The sequence below is a fragment of the Sphaeramia orbicularis genome, chromosome 16 (genome assembly GCF_902148855.1).
Source record: "Sphaeramia orbicularis chromosome 16, fSphaOr1.1, whole genome shotgun sequence".
NCBI lineage: Eukaryota > Metazoa > Chordata > Actinopteri > Kurtiformes > Apogonidae > Sphaeramia > Sphaeramia orbicularis.
This window is the reverse complement of record NC_043972.1, coordinates 9,809,551-9,826,924: the sequence shown is the minus strand read 5'-3', so window position 1 is coordinate 9,826,924 and position 17,374 is coordinate 9,809,551. Positions and strand designations below refer to the sequence as shown.

The following is a 17,374-nucleotide window of genomic DNA, read 5'->3' as shown; positions in this document are numbered from 1 at the left end:
TTCACCACAGTTTTTTGTCCTTCTAGAAAATCTATGAGGACAAGTTTTTTTTGAATTCCAAAAATTCGTGGCCATGAACTTTTTAACAGAGCTCTGTGTCTTGAAACTTAAAGGTCCAGCTGCTCCTTCTGGTGCTTCTCTTATGATTGAATTCGGCTCTTTGCAGGGTTCCCACAGGGTCTTAAAGAGTCTTAAAAGTCTTGAATTTACAAATCTGCATTTAATGCCTTGAATGTATTAAATTTGATCTGGTAGGTCTTCAGTTCTGTTGCCATAAAGTTGTTGGCTGTGTTGTGGTTAAATGTGTTTGTTAAATGTCTAAGCTGCAAAGAAAGTAACAGTTCTACCCGTTCCAACCTGACAATTTATATTGAAATTATTTAATTATTGCTAACTTGGCATCCCCCAGTGAGAAATGACTTTGAACGGTAAGAATCAAGGCGTTGGAGTAAATCAAGACATTTTCCTACATTCTAGGAGTCACAAATTTTTGCCAATATGACCATGAAATGGGCATTCAATTCTGTCTTAGTAGTCTTAAAAAGGTCCTAAAAAGTTGTAAATTTAACTTGTAGAAGTCTGTAGGAACCCTGTCTTTGGGTCAAACTGGTAGATCCGAGGTGCTACCCTAGTGACACAGCACTCTTTGTATCAGTTTGGATTAAAATTGCTAAAGAAAGGTCAGCCCTTTGAGTCAGTTGGTCTTCGTGCAACGCTTTTGGAACCCAGCGAGCTGAAATCTTGCTCAACCGATGATTTTCAGCAATAATTTAAAATGCTGAAACATGTAAGAATCCAACTTCTCGGGCAATTTCGTCAATAGTGATTCGTCGACCTTCTTCAACTAGATTCTGCACAGTCTTGGCATTTTTGTGATTTTTTTGGAGTTGTTCTCCGCCTTCCTTGAAGCATTTAATCCAATCGTAAACTACAGCACTACTTGGTGAAGAGTCCCGTAAACCTTTAGTAAAGCATCAATAGTCATAACAAGCTTCTAATCAAGTTTGGTTGAAAACTGAATGTTGGCTCTAATTTCAAGATTGAAAAGACAGATTTAATAAAGCACGACCTAGATAGAATGATTAAAGTTGTCGAAATCATCAACAGGACATCAAAGACGAGTTAAAACATGTTCTAGTTTGTAAAATACTGTATATTTTGAAATTATAGCATTTGTCTGAGAAATTTTTGACTCTCCCATGGTATAAAATTAATATTTATCCAACATGAACATCTATATAAACACATTTGGACATTTCTGGGAACAGTTCACCACCACATCTATAATTAGACAGTTTCTTGTCCTCTTTTATCTGTAACGTTTCACATCCTCTGCTTTGTTGCTGACATAACGTCGAGCTTCCACGCACCCTGTTTTTGCTTTTAGCGCAGAGCAAAAGGTTCATCACATCCCAAACCCAGATTACCGTCTTTTCATTGAGTTGATTCAAAGCTGCACAATTGTCACAAAACGCTAATGTGTTTTGACATTAACGTTCATCAGAGCTGTTTGTGTTTTTCGTGCACCCAATAGACCCAATGAAATGCAGTTAATTTGTTCTTAGGACTCCTATTAGTGGGATGTGTTGCTTTTTTGTTGTTTTTTTTTTTTTTTTTTTGTTCGTCACCCTTAATGATTTTCTTGGTAATGGCTTACTAACAGTGTCATAAATATGTCAAGATGATGTATTCTGTTTAATCAGGTCTTAGTTTTTACCTCTGCCTCCAAACTTTCAAGGTATTTTTACCAAAGTTTTATCAAAATGAGCTAACTGACAGTTTTTGTCAGAGACATTGTTTCTCCCAACCCTGAACTTGACATTTTCCCTTTTGTCACAGAGTACCAGTAACTTGTGACAGTTTCATTAACCCATAAAAACCCAAAAACCAAAAGCATCTACTGATCTAAACTGTTTAATATCTGTTGATCCACTAATACTATCAATGCATGGAAATAATTGGTGTAAAATACAGTTATTCATCTTTTCATGGTCATCAGATATGACCCATTTGGATGTTCAGAGGCTCCGTAGTTACCATGGAAACACCATCATCTTCTACAACATTGATTCACCAGTAAAACCCATGGAGTTGGATCAATGACAGTGAATGGACACACTGGGTTTATATATATTAAATACAATGAACAAAAATTTGAAAACAAAAACAATACAAAATAATAAATAATATGAAAAAAGAAGCAAAATATAGACTACAGTGACGTAAAAAAGAATAAAATGAGCAACAAAATGAACAAAAACAGCTAAAGTACTGAATAAAACAAATAAAAATGAATAAACAAAATCAACAAAATGATAAGTAAAATGAATAAAATAAGCCACAAACTGAATGGCATTAATAAAGGAATTGAAAAAGACAATAGAATGAACAAAAAACTAATAAAACACTAAATAAAATGAATATGAAAATCTACAAAATAATAAATATCATGGAGAAAATGAGCAACAACAACAAAAAAACAGCCAAAATAATTAATAAAATGAACAAAATGGGTAAAAAATTGAAAAATTGATTAACCAGTAAAACCCATGGAGTTGGATCAATGACAGTGAATAAAATGAACAAAAATTTAAACAAACAAAAAAAACTACAAAATTATAAATAATGTGAAAAATAAACAAACATTTACTAAAATGAAGTAAAAAAAAAAAATGAAGTAAGCAACAAAATGGAAAAAAAAAGTTAAAGTAATGAATTAAATAAAACAATAAATAAAATTAATATAATGATCAAAAGCGAATAAGAAATTTTGCAAAATATTAAATAATAATAAGCAAATAAGTAATCAAATCAACAAAATGAATGAAAACTTGAAACATTAATTCACCAGTAAAACCCATGGAGTTGAATCAATAGCAGTGGATGGACACACTGGGCTTATGTTCAAATTAATAGGAGACTTTGTTGAAAAACTCACATTTTCCTAATTTTTTTCTAATTTGACATAATTACCTTTGAATTTACTCTGAGCTTTTATGAACATCTACATGATCAATGAATTAAATATGGATATAGGGAAATAAATACAAATATGAAGTAAATGATTTTCACAAAAAAAGCCAAATGCAGAGGATAATTCTATAATAAATGGAGATAAATCACTTGGGAAAGACAAACCAAACCTTTGGAAGTTGTGCCAAACATCAGTAGCTGTGGGTCTTTAATGGTTAATGTCCTTCATCGTACATGTGCTCCCTGAATGCAGCATTATGCAGCCCTTTAAACCACACTGATCCACGGTCGTCACCTCCACGGCTGGAGGAACGGGGCTGCATATTTCTTGTATTCTCTGCTTTCTTTCCTGATGCTGACCTCTCATCTTTGTTTCCTCTCCGTTCCATCTGTTTGCTCATCTTTCGTTCTGTACATCCATGTGTCTGTCGACGTGTCTGCCCGGGTGTTTCGTTTTTTGCGTTCTTGCTCTTTTCCGTCTGCGATATCCCAGATGCCTTTGCACCCTCCCCAGGAGACGGTCCTGCTGCCGTGGCCGCCGGCCCCGCTGCTGATGCGTTTGGTGGATCTGGTGGGTGACCAACTGGCTTTATATGTGTGTGTGTGTGTGTGTGTGTGTGTGTGTGTGTGTGACGGTAAAAGCTGTGGCTTTTATTCTATTAAGGCTGCTTCTGCTTCCATAACAGACAGTAGAACTAACACCTGCCCCCAGGGCCTACTGTCTCACCCCAAATCCTGCTCTAATGCCCCAGTCATGGACCCCCTCCTCCCCCTTTGACTTACTCTGTTCCTCAGAATATTCACCAAGTGAATACCGCAGTAAAAAGCACAGCTCAGCTACGAATACAACGTAACAGAAGAATTAAAGCTGCACTATATGGACAAAAGTATGTGGACACGTTGAATTCAGGTGTTTCTTTTCTAACAGGAGTCTGGGATACAAAACAATAATGACTAATGCCAGAATATAGTTTTATATTATGGGATAAATATTATTGTATTGGTTAGTTTGGTTTAAATTGGTATCTTTGCTTCCAAAATGCCTCAGAGATGGTTTGGACTTCATTTCTCTCACCATTGATTTTTTTTTTAATCCATGACTATGATTTTAAATGTTCTTCCACTAAATTTCTGAAATATTTTTCCTGCTCTGACTGTAAATAATAGTTTTCTACCGCAACTAACCATCTACTTTCTTCACATCTCACTGAGGAAGAAAAATCTCCCATTAAACTTTAAGAAAATATTGATGTTTTTATCTCAAATCATCATGAACAGGACATCTTACAGCTGTAGACAGGATGTGTCCCAACACTTTTGTCCATATAGTTGATAAACATCAATATTTCCTGCATAACTTTACTCTCCTAACACTGCTGTTTGATTTTATTTTATCTCACAATTTGGCCAAAAATATGACTTAGGCAATTATGCTATGAGGCTAACGATATGCCTAATGTTTGAGTGGTTACAACATCCTGCAGTTCTGTGTAAGTAAGTAAGGCTGTTTTAGTTTTACTTTTAATAGATAAGGACAGATTTGGATACTCTGCTGTTTGGCCGAAAAGCTACTAAAAACTTACTGTATTTTACTTTCTACTAATGTTGTACTAATGTACTAATGTTTGTTTATTTTAAGGATAAGATGAGAAAAAACAAAAACACAAAGAAAACATCTATGTAAATATGTTCAAAGTTCAATTTTAGTAAAAGTTACACAATCCAATATGGCCGCCACCCTGTGACATCACAATATGCAAATTAGATGACTACATTCACTCCCATCATAAACTTTGGGTCATATCAAATATTTTTCTCATTCACTGTATGATTTTATTTCTAAACACTTCCAAGATACAGCTTTTTGAAATCTTCATATCAACATTGAATATTAAAAAAAAACACCTCCTAAAGGTGCCTGAAGGGTTAATATTTGTATGTGGATGCAGGTCTGACTTTCATGAGTGGCTGTTTTTTCTGCTTCTTTTTGTTTCTAACCTTGATTCTGGGCTTTAGACGTGTTTTGCTTCTAAAACGGCTTTTTACAGAGTTTGTTGTTTTAACAAACCCTTAACCCCTCCCCTTCCCCTTCCCTTACACCCCCTCCCTCCCTCCCTTCTTCTCTGATCATGACCCCCCACCCCACCCCCACCCCCCACACCCTGCTGTACCTGAAGACCCCTTTGCTACGACGGAGGGCAGCGCGGACATTGCTCCGGAGCTGGACCTGTTCGCTATGAGGCCTACCGCCACAGGGGCTGCCACTGCCACCGCCGCCGCCGCCACCACCCCTCCCGCCACCTCTAGTGAGGCGCCGACCATCGCTGCCCCCATCGCTGCCCCCGCTGCCCCCTCCCCTTCTTCCACCACCACCACCACCACCACTACCACCACCGACACCACCACCACAGAGTCCGCAGCCGCTCCGACTCTAGATATCTTTGGTGGTAAAGTCTCTCATTCTGCCTCGCATTGCATTTCCCTGCATTATGATGATGATGATGATAATGATGATGATGATGATGATGAAGTTTTAATGATGATGATGATGATAATGTTAGTGATAACTTGCCCAGTCCCTACATTTCAGATTCGTTTTCTGTTTTCCATGAAACCTTTCCTTCAAATGCAGATCATTTAATTTGATTTAATCAAGCGTGTTGACCTCCTCTGTAACATTTAATATTTAAAATATTAAACAAATCATAATAATCCAATAATCCTGTTTATCCACTATTTAACCCATAAAGACCCAAACAGACCAAACCCATCTACTGATCTAAACTGTTTAATACCTGTTGATCCACTAATCCTATCAATACGTGTAAATAATTGGTGCAAAATACAGTTATTCATCTTTTCACGGTCATTAGATATGACCCATTTGGACGTTCAGAGGCTCCGTAGTTACCATGGAAACACCGTCATCTTCTACAACATTGATTCATCGGTAAAACCCATGGAGTTGGATCAATGACAGTGGAGGGACACACTTGTTCTTATGTTCAGTCATTGATATTTTTGCAGAAAAAGTCACTTTTTCTTCTGTTTTCTCTGTTCTCATATGATAACAGTTGAATTTGAAGGCTTTGGAGTGCCTCAGGGTTCTATTCTGGATCCTGTTTTCTTTGTATATCCTGCCACTGGGTTCCATTTTTGAAAAGCACAACATCCAATGTCATTGTTTTTTGTGGATGATGTGCAGATTTACTTGCCCCTGAAAGTAAATAGTAAAACCTCTGTGCAGTTTGATAAATGAGTAGATGTAGATACTTGTTTTTATGTTCAGTTATTGGTATCTTTGCTGAAAAAAAGTCACTTTTCCTTCAGTTTTATTTCTGTTTCAAATCAATTAGATTTTATTTATATAGCGCAACATCATAACAAAACTTATCTCATGACACTGTACATTTAGCGCTAGACTAAACCACACTCTTATATAATAACCTTTGAATTTACTCTGAGTTTTCCTGAACACCTAAATCTCCTGCTGTTTGGCTGAAAAGCTGCTAAAATCTTACTGAATTTTATTTTCAACTGATGTTTAAGTTAATTTATTTTAAAGATAAGATGAGAAAAAAACAAAAACACAAAGACAACTTCCATGTAAAGATTTATTTATTTATTTATTTATATAGCACAACATCATAACAAAGCTTATCTCATAACACTGTACATTTAGAGCTGGTCTAAACCAGACTCTTATATAATAAACTTTGAATTTAGTCTGAGTTTTCAGGAACATCTAAATGAAATATAATAAATTAAATGTAGGAAAATCCATGATTTACAGTAAAAAAAAAAAAAAAAAAAGCAAAATACAGAAATACAGAGGATAATATTATAATAAATTGTAATAAAAGTTAAATGTAGAGAGAAATAAACTATGGAACTGGGTCTTTATGGGTCAAAGTTCAATATTTGCTGCAGTTTTTCTTCTCGACAGAGGTGGTTCAACTCGTTTTGATTATCGACTTAATACTAACAAAAGTTCCGAACTTACCGAGAAGAAAACTGTTTTCTTCTCCTGCTTGTGAATGAAATATTGGATACAGACAGCTGAGAATGCTTTATTATAGCTGACGCACTTAAAGTTAAAAGGGAAAACTGCTCAATTTGATGGTGAACGCTCAGTTTTTTTTGGCCTCTGACGCTCATTTTGTAAAAAGTACAGTCGACGCTGACATTGGGCTGGAAACGAACACAATTTATTCCCCTTTAACTTTTGCACCGTTTGACTCTTGCATTGCACTGACAGGATCCACAGCAGCTTTTACCCTCGTATTAATCAGAATATGTGCTCTTCTCTGCTCTCCCTCATCTGTCTTCTTAACTCATCGTTCTGAATGCACTGGACTTGGAATCTGAACGTACATCTGGTTGTGTGTCCTTGTCCGTAGATATGTTTGATTCTATGCCTGAGCAAAGCCCTACCACTGAATCCAAAGCTGCTACCACTCCTAGCGTAGACCTTTTTGGTGCAGGTACAGGTGTTGATCTCCATCTGTGTGTGTGTGGAACCTGTCCATCTCCTCTGGTTTCCATACGTCTCCTCCTCCTCTGTCGTCTGTTTTTATTTCCACTCGTCCTGGTTTGTCCCCATAGTGGTATGAGCACCGTGCATGTGACCCACTCGTTAAGTATTCAATGGTCCCTGTGGCTGCCTTCTGTCTCCTGCCCAGCTAATGCTTTTCTTTGCTTCCCGGCCTCTGCGGTTTGTTCTTCTTTCTTGTTTTCTTGCCTCTCGCTTGCGTTGGTCACTTAGACCTTCCTGCTGTTTCACGCGGCCCTTCTCCTTTGCCTGAACCGGCTCCGGTTGGAGACATCGTGACCGGTGAGTTGAGCTGTTCTTTTGTTGTTGTTTTTTTTTTTCTTTTTTTTCTGCATCACTGTTTCCAGTTTTATTGAAGAGTGCAACATGACGTCTTTGCATGGTGCTGGTACATGCACACCAGTGTTACAGTACATCTAAACCAGGGCTGTCACGCTCATTTTAGTTCAGGTTCCACATTCAGCCCAATATGATCTCAAGTGGGTCAGAACCATGAAATAACAGTAAAAAAAAATGTAATATTTATTTAATTATTTTTATTATTGATTTTTTTACAGCAATAGTGCAGAAAAAATGTCTAAACAATAGGAATTGTTTTTATACAGAGTAGAACGTACATAAAACACACATACAAAATAAAACAAAACAAAAAAAGAAAGAAAGAAAAAAGAAATCACAAAAGAAGCCACCTTCCCTCTTGGATAAATGTAACAGTTTGTGAGATGCAAACTTACACTTAAACGTAGGTACAAAATATCACCAAGAAAAAAAGAAACAATAATAATAAAATAAATAAAAAATAGTTATTTTAGAACCACTAACAATGAGTCTGTTTACATGACCATAAAAATCCAATAACTGGGAGTAATCAGATAAATGTAATGGAATAGAATAGGATAGGATAGGATAGGATAGGATAGGATAGATAGATAGATAGATAGATAGATAGATAGATAGATAGATAGATAGATAGATAGATAGATAGATAGATAGATAGATAGATAGATAGATAGATAGATAGATAGATAGATAGATAGATAGATAGATAGATAGATAGATAGAATTTAAAACAAGGTCTACAAAATGACAGAAAAACCATGAACAACATGAAATTTCTTAAGAAAAATAAGTACAATTTTAACAATATTATTCCTCAGCTTATAATTTATACACGTACGTTAAAACATACAGATCCCAGTGGATCTACAAATACACAAAACATTTAGTAACAGGCAGAATATTGTTAAAATTACACTTATTTCTATTAAGACATTTCAGGTTGTTCACATTTTTTTGAAAGGATAGTATATAGGATAAACATTTTCATGTCATTTTACTTTTTGACACTAAAACAAAGAAAAAAATTTGGAGTTGTCATTATTTATAGGCTGTTATGATAGTATTATAGAATAGAATAGAATAGAATAGAATAGAATAGAATAGAATAGAATAGATCTTTATTGTTGCTGGTACAGGAACAATGCAGAACGACTGTATGAAAATATCACACAAAATTGTACCGAAAAATTATGACAATATACAAACTAGAAAGAAATAGTAAAATATACAAAAGCCAACTCTATACACTATATAGGGATAAAATATTATATATATATATATATATATATATATATATATATATATATATATATATATATATATGTATATATGTGTGTGTGTATTATATTATTGTTCAGTTTGTGGAACCTGAACTGAACTGGTTTTGACACTCTTGGTTGTTAATATCTTCAGTGTAATTTTTGCCCATGGGCCGGTTTGGACCCTTTTGTTGACTGGTTTTGGCCCCTGGGCCGTATATTTGACACCCCTGATCTAAATGATGCACACTTCAAGGATGTGGATCAGAGTTCAGATGCAGCGGTGCTTGCGTTCTTCTCTGCATGTTCTGCCAAACGTAACGACACTGCATGAGGAAAGCATTCTCCTGTTCATGCATCTGAATCTGACAAACACAGACTTCAGCTGGAATTTAATCCTGTCCGTCTCCTTTTTTAGACTCCTTTTCTTCTCCGGCTCCGGCCCCGACTCCAGCTCCGGCCCCGGCTCCGGCTCCAGCTGAAGCCCAGTCCCCCTCCCCTGAGGCCCCCAGCCCCCCCAAAGCAGAGCCAGCACCAGTCATAGACCTGCTGGGTACTGTCCTTAAACACACCACAGATGTCCTTAAACACACCACAGATACAGTCCTGTACACAAGGCTCAGTCCACCTTTAGTTCAGTTGTTTTTCAGGGTTGAAATGATCGTACATATTTATTTTTCATTCTGTTTTCTTTAGATACAACCAGAAAAAACAGGAAATAATGAAAAAACCTTATATGATTGATTATATTTAATCTCAGCTCAAGGTTTTGTTCAGATATTTTTGAAGCTCTGATACTGATACACTTCCTTTTATACTATTTTTATACCAATTTTCCATTTTAAGCACAAGAGAATTCAGTTCCACATTATGGTTCAAATATGTAGTATCAAATAATTTTACTTTATTTGCATTTATACACACTCACAGCTACAGAACATGATACATAGACCACATATGTTTACACTTCAGTCATTTTTGGGTCTTTATTTGTTTTCGTCTTCTTGTTTCTGCTTATTAATTTTGATTGTGGTGACACAGAGCAGAAAAGAATGGTGTAAAACCTGAGAAATTACACTTACAAAACACTCCATTTTCATTATTTATGTAAGTTTAAGTTTGAGCTAAGAAAAAATAGTCATTTTCAAGGAAAGAGTGCAAATGCCAAGGTCACAAAGATTCTTACAACTGGTTTTGTAAGAAATCTGGATCCCTCCATGAATGTCAACGAACTCCAGATTTCGTACGAACTGGAAGATTCGTACAAACTCATCGTTCGTAAGAATCTTTGTGACCTCGATGGCATTAGCGCTGTTTCCTTGAAAATGACAGAAAATGAAAAACAAAACAGGTGAAAGAGACAACAAATATCAGTCTGGGTTGTTTTTGTTATTTGGTTTATCTGTTTTGACACTGAAAAAGAAAAACGCCTTGAAATTCAATTTTAATTTGTCTATTTTAAAATCAATTAACCACTAGTTTTTGTTTTGTTTCTTAAAAGAAAATCCAATTACCAAAAGATACACTGACAACCTAGACCTTGAAAATGACAACATCTAGTCTCAGAAAATGAAAAAAACAGGTGTTTTGTCCATTTTTCCATTTCCATTTTGTTTTTGAAAAGAAATTCCAATTACCAAAATATACACTGGCCTGGGTCACAAAGATTTCTTATGAATGATGGGTTTGTACGAATCTTCCAGTTCGTACGAAATCTGGAGTTCGTAGGCATTCATGGAGGAAGAATGCCTACGATATCTAAAAAAGAAAATCCAGTTACCAAAAGATACACTGGCCAGAATCAGAAAATTCATTTCAACACTATATCAGTTTTTGTCCGTTGGCATTCCACAAGGCTCTGTTCTAGGTCCTGTTCTAGAATACGTCGTGTTGAACGTATACTATACTGACACCTCTGCTGTAGAATGAATGAATTAACATAAAACTGCGATTTTCCTCTACAATATACTATATTAAAGGTAAATATGTACCTCTGTGGTTGAATAATCATCTCGAATCCTGACATGTTCAATATTTGTTTTCATCGTAGCTCCTCCTTTTCTTGGTTGAATTAACCTTGTCTCTTACCCCGGCTGTGTCTCAGTGGCCCAGGGTTGACCTTTAACCCCTTTCTGCCCCCATGCTGCATTGTGGATCACCTCAGACTCCTTCAGCAGCCCTGTGGACGACGCCCAAAGCTCCGCCCCCGGAGGACCCGGAGACGACCTGCTGGGAGGTAAGACTCCGCCTACTTCCCCACATCCAGGATGAAAACGACTCCTTGAAAACTTTAATAGGAGTTTTACACGAGAGTTCGTCTCCTGGCAAATGTTTGAAGCTGATTCGCTGAAGTAGTGCAGTGAGTAATGATGAAGATGCATTTGTCAAATTAATATTGACAGAGACTTGGCTTCAGCGGTTGGATTTCATTACACAGACGTTTCAAAGTGGAGTCATTTGGAAACGCTACTGCTCGATGTTTATGCAGCCATTAACTGATGAACGAAGAGGCTCAGAGGTCACAACTTCCATGAAAACAGTCTGAAATCTGCAGCCAGTGATTGAAGGAACTAGATTTGATTTAACGTGGAAACACTGTCATCTTCTACAACATTGATTCACCAGTAAAACCCATGGAGTTGGATCAATGACAGTGGATGGACACACTGGGTTTATGTTCCGTTAATGAGAGATTTGACTGGAAAAGGCACATTTTCTTCAGTTTTTTCCTGTTTTTAACATAATAACCTTTGTATGAGCTCAGAGTTTTTATGAACATCTACATGATCAGTGAGTTAAATATAGGAAAATAATTGTCCCTGAAAAAATGCCAAATACAGAGGATGATGTTATGTATTTTTTAAATTTAACCGTTATTTAACCAGATAAAATCCCATTGAGATCGAGATCTTTTTTACAAGGGCGGCACAAACCATAATGAAAAATAGGTTCAAAGACCAGTGATGACAATAAACAAATAAATAAATAAACAGACGGTAATTTACCAAGACCACAAAATAATAACAGTTTGACAGAATTTTTAAAATGCAGTGTAGTTTGGGTTACCAGCAATCTTTAAAAATGCAAGGTCTGGTCGAGGTCAGCAAACAATGTAAAAACACAGGCTCAGTCCAAAGGATTCTCACTGTTTAGGGAGATGAGTTCTGATATTTTCAGTTCCAACTGAAGAGTATTCCAGGCAGAGGGGACGGTAAAACTGAAGACTGGCTTCCCCATTTCAGTTGGAACCCTGGGAACATTCAGATGATAAATATCACATGTCCATAGAGCAGAAGGGCTATTGGTTCCTGAAGAACAGAAGGTAATAAATCACCAGTGGTGGAGAAGCTACTTTGTAAGCATAGCTTGTAAAACTACAGTCATTCATCATAGTAGAAGTTCAAACAAACTATATTTCTACATCTGGAGAAATGTAGTTTGGAAAACTACAGCTAGAAAAAGTAGTTTTAACAACTACTTTTTATTTTCAGTGTTAAATTGACAATGTACATGTGGTGTATATGAAACCAAATATGGCCGTGGTTGGGGTGGCACGTCACTATCGGGGGTAGTGGTGATGGTGGGAGGGCTGTCCATGATGGTGACGACGACATGACGTTAGTACAGGGATTAAAGTTCTCCGTCACCACAACGGTTTTCCGTCAAATGGAAAAATTGAGGGGGGAAAAAAGTCATATTGAAGTAACTTCCCCACGTGTTTCTCCGCGATCCTGTCCTGGGTCTGCTGTCCTGGGTCTGCAGGTGTTTAACACAGGCACGCCACGCACAGGGGACTGATAGGTTTAACAGTGATGAGAATAAGATGACTTCTTTATTTTTATGTCGGGAGGAGAGATTGATGACGATTTATGTTTGGAAGGAAACGCTGCTCATTATGTGCCTCAGAAACACATGGACAAGTTTAGCTTTACCGAAGTTCAGCCTCCAGACGCTAACTTTAGTTTAGTGCTAACAAGTAGCTTTCATTATGAAAGAACCACAGCGAAAAGGGAAGAAGACACAACTGATCTACATGGACCTTCATGTTTGGGTTCATAGCTTATCTCCTCTTGCCGGTATATGACTAGTGTGTGTGTGTGTGTGTGTTTGTGTGTATGTGCCCTTCCCGTGCGTGCGGCTGTGTGCGCCGCGGCCTTACGCGGTTACGCGCCCGACTGCATACGTGCTTTACCCGTTTAGCATCTTATTTCTATCTGTGTGGTACAGTACGAAGATAACATTGAATGAATGAGTAACACCCTTGGTATTTGCAGTGCCAAAAAGCAGAAAAAATAAAAGATTAGTTGGTTAGGGTTACATTTACACAGACATTTTCCCCAAAATTCATGTGCTGTTGGAGTTGGAGTTATGTTTTAGGAGTTCCTAAATTGTTAAATAAAAAGTTTTTCACTCATTTTTTGCAGTAAGGTTTTCTTCTAGTTATTATTTTCACTTGCTTCAAAGGCTTTCATACCCTTTAAAATTAACCAGAGAGCACCAAAATTGACCTGAAGCTTTAAAAATTTTCTGGGGGAGGACCCCCACCAACTCCACTCATGACATTTTTTCTCTCCATGTTACTAATCTTCTACACCTGTACACTCTTCCATTCAGTGTGTTTTACAGTATTGCCAAATTTGACTATATAAACTTGTACGCTATAGTAGTATTGTATTGCATCATTTTTAATAGTGGCCAATGATTTTGACCAGAAGAAAATTTTCAGTCAGATGAAAAATTTTTGCTTTAATCCCTGCGTTAGTAATGATCGTACATCTGTGAAGCATTCAAGTGTTGCCAGGGTCAGCCAATCAGAGGCAGAGTTGGCAGTGATGTCATGACATGATCATGGTTTCAACGCGATTCAAAAGGAAAGAAAAAGGGACTGTCTGTGTTCAGTGGACAAATGCAATTTATATTACTGTACTCTCCAGACTATTGGCTGTTGGCTGACTATAAGCCACACCCACACTTCTCGCTGCCGTCTCCAACATCTCACCATGGATTGATTGATGCCAAGCTTACATGCAGCAACTCTATTTTCTTCTTCAACGGCTGGATCAAAGTATAAATTAGCCGCATCATTGTTGTTGGCTTATAGACCGGAAATTATGATTCAAAAAGAAATCTAAAAAAACCCTTACTTTTATGTTATAGTTTGCAAATTGAGTAAACTACCGTACTTTCCGGGCTATAAGGTGCAACAGAATATAAGTCGCACCTGACTGTAAGCCGCAGGTGTCCACGTTATGACATGAGATATTTACACAGAAAGATGTTAAACAGAAAGATTATTTAAATATTTATTTCCATACCTTAACTGCGTTTTTCCAAACAGTGCCTGTAACACGGCTGGTTCAAAAACCCAGAAAAGTCATAGATCTGTATCTTCATCTTCCCTCTGCTCATTAAACCACTGCAGTCGTCTTCTTCAGTGTCAGAGTTGAACAGCCTCAGCTCCGTCACTCTCCTTCTCAGTCTCTCCTCCGTTGTTGCTCAATGGCACTTCGGTGCTGCAGCTCTATTTCCTTCTTAGACAGACGCATCGATTGGTTTTAACTTCAAAGCTGCATCATATGCATTTCTTCCTGTGTTTTCCATGATGAGGGTTTGTGCATGACATGCAAAATGATTGTTAAAACTTCTCCTCTTCATCACCTCTTCCCCCGTCTGTCTCACTTTTGCGCTTCCTGCTAGAGCGCCCCCTGGTGGCCATTAGCCCATAAAGATCTATACTTGAGCTGCATCACTGTATAAGCCGCGGGGTTCAAAACGAGAAAAAAGTAGCGGCTTGTAGTCCGGAAAGTACGGTCCAAAAAAATTACCCAAAAAGCACTTGAACTACTGTGTAAAATCTGAATATAGTTGAATTCCAAAGTTCAACTGCATGTAGTTTAAGACTCCCCAACACTGTAAATCATGTAGGAAAGGTTAAACAGAGGGTAAAAATCATTTGGGAACTGACACAGAAGTAATACTGGATGTTTATGGGTTAAAGATAAAGACACACAATAACACTGACCTTTGACCTTTATCGACCGTCTTGTCTGTGTGTCCTGATTCCACTGAATGTTCTCAGTTTAAACCCACTCTCGGTCCATTCCTGGCTTATATAGTTTTAATATATGGACACATGTAAAACCACTATTCTTCTGTCACTTTGACCCCCCCTCCCCCCCAGGCCTGATGTCCCCCACCCTGGCCCCCACAGTGGCCCCGGTCCCTGCTCAGAACGACCTCCTGGAGTCCGGCTTCGATGCTCTGGGGTCTCTTCCCTCCCCGACACCACCGGTTCCTGCTGCAGTTTCAGCCGTTCCTATTGTTCCGGCCACAGCAACAGCAGAACCTGCAGCCGCCACCACCACAGCAGCAGCAGCGCCCTCTGGTGGCTTCGATGCCTCAAGTAAGTGCACGGTGATGGGTTTTTATTTGCATTTCATTGTAATAAAACATGCTTTATGGACTGTGTGATATTTAAGGGTTCTGTTCAAATCTACTCAGGTTTAATCTACCATTAAATTCGAAGGAAATGTGGTTGTTTATAAAGTATGTGGACAAAAGTATTGGGACACATCATGTCTACAGCTGTAAGATGTCCTGTTCATACTAATTTGAAATAAAAACATCGATATTTCCTTAAAGTTTAATGGGAGATTTATATTTTTAAGTGAGATGTGAAGGAAGTAGATGGTTAGTTGTGGTAGAAATCTATTACAATAGATCCATCCATATTATTTTGTTCAACTTTGGCTCATTTTTTGGATTATTTTGTTAATTTTTCCTTATTTGGTTGATTTTTTTTTCTCTTTTGGTAAATTTCTCATCATTTTGTGAGATATTTAAGTCTTTCTGTAGTCATTTATAGTATTATTGCATTCATTTTGTCAATTTTTTTGAATTATTTTTTCCCTTTTGTTCATGACTGTTCATTTTGTTGATTGTTTTTTTGCCTTTTTATTCAGTTTTGTTGATTTTTTTTTTCTTTTTGTTCAGTGTAATTGGTTTTCTAAATTATTTTTCTTAATTTTTCTTCAGTTTGCGGAATATTTCCTTTTTTGTTCATTTATTGTATTATACTAGATATCTTTTCTAATTCATTTTTATTTTTTGTCCCTTTTCTTGCCTATTATGTTCAGTTTTTATCAATTGTGTCTCGTTTTGTCCTTTTTTTTTTTTTTACTTATTTTTACCCTTTTGTTCTTTTCTGTTTCTTTTGTTGATTGTTTTGTTCCTTTTTTTATTCAGTTTTGTTGATTTTTTTTTCTTTTTGTTCAGTATAAGTGTTTTTTTTTTAATTATTTTTCTTAATTTTTCTTGGGTTTGTGGAATATTTCCTTTATTTGTTCATTTATCATATTGTATTGGCTATCTTTTCTAATTTATTTTTATTTATGTCCCTTTTCTTGCCTATTTCGTTCAGTTTTTATAAATTGTCTCATTTTGTTCAGTTTTTGACTTATTTTTTACCTTTTGTTCTTTTCTGTTAAATTTGTTGATTGTTTTGTTCCTTTTTTTTATTCAGTTTTGTTGATTTTTTTTTTCTTTTTGTTCAGTGTAATTGGTTTTTTGAAATTATTGTTAATTTTTCTTCATTTTGTGGAATATTTCATAGTTTTTTTGTTCAGTTATTGTATTGTATTGTATATCTTATCCAATTTATTTTTAATTTTGTCAATTTTCTTGCCTATTTTGTTCATTTCTTACTCATTTTGCTACTTACTTTTGGTCTTTACTCATTTCAATGCTTATTTTTATCCAGTTTTTCCCCTAATTTTGTGAACTTTTTTAATCTATCTATCTGCTGTGGTTCATAAAAACTTCCAAACGTCCGTAGATCCTGGTCTCTGCTTTCAGACGGGCTTCTTTGCTGCAGCTGTTCTCCACTTCTGCATGAATGACACTGACATGTGCTGCTGTCGCTGTCCTCCTTTATGTAAAACTGTTGTTTCTGCTGATGCTTAACTCCTCAGCACTGCTTCCACTCTGCCAATGACTTTTCTTTTTCTCAATTTCTTCTCTCAAACGTTCACAGACTGAGCTTTTTTCTCCACTCCCTGCTCATCCCACCTCCTCCCAACACTATTGACACATATTTCTATCTTTGTTTCTTCTGCTCCATGCTCTATTTTTACCTCCATTTGTACCCTTTCCACTCTGCTGGGTCATTGCTTGCTTCTTCTAATCTGTAATTGGTGAGTCCAGTCCCTCAGTACATTGCAGCATGTGCAGTTTGGACACGTCCGCCCCCCTT

The 17,374-nt window shown here is 36.8% G+C and overlaps 1 protein-coding gene across 8 annotated transcripts in view; it reads left to right on the top strand.

Moving 5' to 3' along the window:
- Positions 1 to 17,374, top strand: part of snap91a (synaptosome associated protein 91a) — a 114,815-nt gene that overhangs the window by 84,666 nt on the left and 12,775 nt on the right. For 4 of the 8 annotated variants that reach the window (XM_030157099.1, XM_030157100.1, XM_030157102.1 and 1 more), the window contains 7 exons: positions 3,467 to 3,544; positions 5,151 to 5,420; positions 7,374 to 7,457; positions 7,739 to 7,807; positions 9,542 to 9,676; positions 11,288 to 11,359; positions 15,305 to 15,526. In XM_030157099.1, the coding sequence (XP_030012959.1) occupies positions 3,467 to 3,544; positions 5,151 to 5,420; positions 7,374 to 7,457; positions 7,739 to 7,807; positions 9,542 to 9,676; positions 11,288 to 11,359; positions 15,305 to 15,526 (930 nt within the window). The remainder of the gene's footprint in view (positions 1 to 3,466; positions 3,545 to 5,150; positions 5,421 to 7,373; positions 7,458 to 7,738; positions 7,808 to 9,541; positions 9,677 to 11,287; positions 11,360 to 15,304; positions 15,527 to 17,374) is intronic. The other 4 variants (XM_030157103.1, XM_030157107.1, XM_030157106.1 and 1 more) reach the window with 4 other exon arrangements.